This window comes from Fragaria vesca, linkage group LG5, assembly GCF_000184155.1.
Source record: "Fragaria vesca subsp. vesca linkage group LG5, FraVesHawaii_1.0, whole genome shotgun sequence".
Taxonomy (NCBI): domain Eukaryota; kingdom Viridiplantae; phylum Streptophyta; class Magnoliopsida; order Rosales; family Rosaceae; genus Fragaria; species Fragaria vesca.
In genome coordinates this window covers 9,534,296-9,539,884 of record NC_020495.1, presented here as the reverse complement: position 1 = coordinate 9,539,884, position 5,589 = coordinate 9,534,296, and the positions used below count along the sequence as shown (strand labels likewise).

At 38.9% G+C, this 5,589-nt stretch overlaps 1 protein-coding gene across 1 annotated transcript; it reads left to right on the top strand.

Annotated features, from left to right (window-relative positions):
• The first annotated feature begins 1,006 nt into the window (after positions 1-1,006).
• On the top strand, positions 1,007-4,131 carry LOC101309061 (uncharacterized protein At4g15970-like). Its single transcript, XM_004301176.1, has 5 exons — positions 1,007-1,053; positions 1,609-1,678; positions 1,909-2,208; positions 3,005-3,358; positions 3,446-4,131. The coding sequence occupies exons 1-5, from the start codon at positions 1,007-1,009 to the stop codon at positions 4,106-4,108; spliced, it is 1,434 nt and encodes a 477-aa protein (XP_004301224.1). The 3' UTR covers positions 4,109-4,131.
• The last annotated feature ends 1,458 nt before the right edge of the window (positions 4,132-5,589 follow it).

The following is a 5,589-nucleotide window of genomic DNA, read 5'->3' as shown; positions in this document are numbered from 1 at the left end:
TATATATATATATATATATTTTTTTTTTTTTTGTTGTGTTTGCAAAGAATGCTTTTGTCCAAGGCTTTGAGGCAGCAAGAAACACACCAAGTAACACCTCTGTCCAGACTGGTGTTTAGCAGTCTAGCACTCTCCCGGCCTCGCAGCATCACTCTTTCCCTGCTAATCAGGACTTTTGTGTTTTCATTGGACATGTGTTGTTTAATTTTTTGTATAAGACTTTGGATGTTGTTGGCTTGTTGCATTTGAACTTTTGAAGTTTTGATCTTGCTTGTTTATGCATTTGAAATTATATGATGTGTGAAACTTTGAATGTGTTTGAACTTTGAATAGTTTGATAATTGATAGAAGTTTGGTATAGGCCCAAAAAAAGGATTTAAATGAGCTGGGTCTTTCAGTTTGTTGGGTCTCAATCTAAACTTGGTAGAGGTCCAATACCAACCGTATCAACCGAGTACCAACTGTACCAACTAAGTTGGTATACCAACTTTGACGGTTAGTTTTGGTACAAGATTTTACTTACCAATTTTAAGTTGGTTGGTACATGGTATTGAAAAATAGAGTTGATATACCTACCAATATGAGCCCTAGAGATTAGTTGGTAAACTAAACCAATTCTGTTGTGTGAACTTTTATGCAAAAAGAACACATTCTGCCCCATCTTTGAAATCGAACCAAAAGAAAAAGACCCGGATCTCCGGCCGTTCGTCCTTGTTAATAACCACCGTGCTCCTCCTCATCTCCTCCGCAGCCCACCGCTTCTATATATCTTCCCGGCGTTGCTCCCCGTGATTTCCGCCCCGGGGATCCACTTTCTATGAGTGAACAAATTCTCATCTACAAAGACACAACTCCCAGGAGGCCAGGACTACTACTAGCCTAAACAAATTTAAAACAGTGCAAATCTGGGGGAGGTTCTTCTTGGTGAAATCAAACACGAGGATGCATCTTCAAAGCACGAAGAGGCAGGGGAGGGGTTTGTAATGTGGCTCTCGTCCATGAGAAGATGAGGATCGCTTCCATCCTCTTGGTGGATGAAATGGGAGATGAATGGTGTGCGGCGCAGCCGGCGCTCATCTAAGGAAAAAGGGTGCAAGAATGGTTGATGAGGCCGGTGTGTGGTTTTTTTAGAGAAGAGAGTAGACTCAGTAGAGGGAGGAGCTAAGAAAAGGGTGATGATTGATACATCCCCTTTCTCCACTCTCACTCGCCCGCCTAAAAGTCTCCAAACGGCAACTAACGTCCGGTTCTGATGCCTGGTGCAGCTATCCGACTGGTGCAGGGAATAATTTTCGCTTTCTCTAATAGCATCAACAGCGGCCACACACTATCACATTGACAACACAAACAAGCTAGACTAAGAGACATGGCATATATATTTGATTGGTATGGTATGATTTAGGGCCCTATGATCTTACAAGAAAGAATTAATGGACAGCTTCAATAATGCAACTAGTATTACGCGTATGCGTATGTATATGAATCGACGTCACCTGCAGCCTACCTTTGAATGTTTGCATATATAAAACCTAGTACCCTTTCAGCTAGCTTCTGTTTTCAACCTTCATCATAACTTTTGATTTAATTTTTTGATTCTTGACGTATTAGTCTGGTAACTGTTATGATTATTGTAATTAAGAGGAGAAGCCAGAAGGATCAGGCCCATAGAGATAGACAGGTAATAGTGTAATACTAATACACCAAGTTGACTTGTAAACAAAACATATAAAACAAGATTAGTACTAATATTTTTTTCTAGAAGTAGAATTATTATTATCATTAGTTTGATGACCACAAAGCAGGAAAGCAATATGGCCTGACTAGGAAGGAAACAAAGCAACTATATATAACCCCGAAACTGTTACCAGACTAGTTTTTGGTTTTTGCATTATATATCTTATTCTCCAGGAGGCTAGATTATCAAGCACCATGAGCAGTAAATCATTATCACCAGTATCAGCACTGGTATCTGTAACAGTTATTGGGCATAACAGTACCAGTGTTATGGAGAATCTTCATAACACTACAGCTGCAACACCAAAGGCTGGTGGTGTTCATCACAGTTATCATCATCATGGATTGGTCAGGAAGATTATAAAGATTGCTACGGTGTGTGTTGCTGTTACTCTGGTTTCCCTTCTCTTCTATATCTGTGTCTTCCCCGGCGGTGGATCTTATTATGATCCTTTGTTCTCAGCTAAATCTCAGGCCAGTATATATATTCATTCTCCTCCTCAATACTTCTATTTCCTTCAATTCGTTTCATCTTTTTAGTTGTCATATATATGCCATAACTGCAAACGTTCTGGCAATATATATATGTGTACGTATGATCATACTTGATATTGTGTTCTTCCAAATTGCTGATATATTTCATGAAGATCCTCCAGAATTGCAGGGGACTTTCTATTATAGACTCATGGAACAGAGTAGGACTTCTCCAAAGAAAAAAAAAAATAATAATATGGACCTTTTCAAACCCGAATGTTTATGTATTTATACAAATTCACCCAGAACAGTATGCTTCAGTATGCTTTCTGATCTTCATCTAAGCATTTTAATTTTCATCTAATTTCACTGTTCATAGTTCCATGTTTTTTTTGTTCTGGGTTTTGAGTAAATCTCTCATGTTGTTAAATTTGGATTAGCCTTATCTGTTTTGATGTTTTATCTTCCTCTGTTTTAGTGGATAGGTAACTTTAGAACTCTATTAATTTTCTGATTAATTTTGAAGTATGCTGAACTAATCCAAAAGAGAAACTACTTTTTCCGGACCAAGTTGTATGGCTGTTCTGTCTTTGTTTCTTCTCTCTTCCGGGCCCTGACCCCCATTAAGTCATTATCAAACCTAGAGGGATTGAGGGAATATACTCGATCAACAATTTGATTTGATTTGATTGGTGGCATCACACATATATGAATCAGAACTATGAGGAATCATTGGTGGATAAATTTCTTTCTGAATGAAGGTCTAATATTAACATGAATAATGATGATGATACAGGATTCCTTGGATGCAGTTCTGAGAAATGCATCCATGAAGGACAAGACCATAATCGTCACAACACTGAATGATGCGTGGGCAGAACCCAACTCCATATTCGATCTGTTTCTCGAGAGCTTTCGTATCGGAAACAACACGAAAAGACTACTGAAGCATCTGGTAGTGATCTGCTTGGACCAAAAAGCATACGCTCGTTGCGTGGCTCTTCACCCACATTGCTACCAACTCTACACTGAAGGTGCCAACTTCACCAGCGAGGCAGCCTTCATGTCTTCCGATTACTTGCACATGATGTGGAGAAGAATCCAGTTTTTGACTTTCATTCTCGAAAAAGGATACAGCTTTGTCTTCACGGTATACTAGTCCTTAATGTTGGAGTGGCATTTAGTTTCGAGCAATTACCATTTGCGATACTAACCCTTTGTTCGTTACCATCTGTAGGACACTGACATAATGTGGCTTAGGGATCCATTCCCAAAATTCTTCCCAGATGCAGACTTCCAAATTGCCTGTGACTATTTCCAAGGCGATTCTTACGATGTGAACAACCTTCCCAACGGAGGATTTACCTATGTAATCTCTAATAAACGAACCACCAAATTCTACAACTTTTGGTACTTCTCAAGGCAGGCTTATCCAAACAACCACGACCAGGACGTCCTCAACAAGATCAAATCTGATCCCTTCATCACCACCATCGGATTGAAAATGAGATTCTTGGACACCAAGTACTTTGGCGGCTTCTGTCAACCCAGTAAAGATCTTAACCTGGTTTGCACAATGCATGCTAATTGCTGCGTTGGTCTCGATAACAAAGTCAATGACCTCAAAATTCTGCTACAAGATTGGAGAAACTACATGGCACTGCCTCCTTCTTCATCATCTTCTTCTTCCTTGTCTTCCAGTAGTCCTAGTTCTAATTCCACAACGACTCCAACAACTATGCCCTCGTGGACAGTCCCACAGAACTGCAGGTATACTTTTCTATTCCTTAATTCTGACTTCTCTTCCTTCATTATCTTATGCATTCTGCCAGTGTTTTCTCCATTTCTATATTCACGTACAGTAACTCTCATGATCTCATGGATCATGTGCTGCAAATAATTTACAAGAAATTCAAAGCTTTTGTTTATATATATGAAATAGGGTTTTGTCGTAGGTGTAGTTTTCTTCTTCATTCTTATTCTTATGCTTCTGGAAGAGTCCGAAGCGGTTTGCGTTAAAACTGACTTCTTCTTCTTTCTTTCTTTGACTTGATGATGGTGTTTTGTTCAGTACGTCCTTCCAACGCCAACGCTCAGGCCGGCACTTGTTGTGAGTCTTGTGACCCGAGGGCTGAGACCGGCCACCACTTCTCTTCTCTGTAGATTTTTATATTTGGAGGTAAATAATAATATTCTCGATCCATATTTATATTTTTCTAAGTTATTCTAGATCGATCACCTCGGATGTATCTAACTCTTATATTCTCCGAGCTTTAGAGTTTTATAATGCTAGCTTGCTGCTACTATGCAAAGACTGTCTGCTCTGCTGGTTCTGTATGACTTTAATTAACTCTGTATATGCATGTTGAGCTAATTATGTAGTCTTGAACTCTGGTAATCATCGATGGAGCTGACTGTTTGTGCTTTTGTACATGTTATTTCAGGTTAAAAGACAGAACGATTGTGAAGTCCAGCAATGAAACTCACACCATTAGTTGGTGATTAACTATGTGATCTTGTTAATCATTATCATGAAATTCCAATACAAAAAAGGGTAGATAGTTCATTTTTTATTCTGTCAATTCTGTTCCAAATCGATCGGAATTGAGCAGTGAGCATTACCCACGAGAAATTTTTCCAATGCTCCCGGAGAACACGTGGCATTGTCTAGTGGTTCTCCTTACCTATAAGATGTTGCCGTGTGGAAATTTTGACTTGTCTGATTGTCAGTTAACAACAAACTAACATAATTCTCCACCTCTTTTCTCTTGCCGTCAGAAAAAGAAAAAAGAAAAAAAAAATCAAACCCAGATCTGCAGATTTTAAGAGGGGTTGATAGATACCCAGATCTGCAATCCTCTTTTCTTCTTTTCTTTTTCTCATCTTCATGACTTCTGATATGAATCAAAGAACAGAAAATTGATTTCTATACTCAGTATGAGGAGACTAGTTTAGATTGACATCACAACCAGACTTGATTAGTATGGGACTTGGATTTATCATACTTATCTGGTGTTTGAAACAACCAGATTACAACACAACTGGAATTCGAACAGAAATACAGAATCAATGAACCAACAAATTAATTAAAGTTCAATTCCTTTTTGATTCCAAATAGATTATTGGAACGGGTTATCTCTAGAATAGCCCATGCTTTCAGGATAGATTCATGTTCTCCGGCGGGGCACACTCAATCATTCTGGCGATCTCAATATTTTGCAGAACACCGACATCGGCGAAATCAAAAGGTCGGTTGAGAAGAGTAAAAAAGAAGCATAAAATAGAAGAAGAAGAAAGGAGATGAAGCTGATGAGAGGCAATAATTAGAGTATGAGACCTATGAAGGAGAGGAGATGATGTTCATGTCTGGAGGGAGGTTGA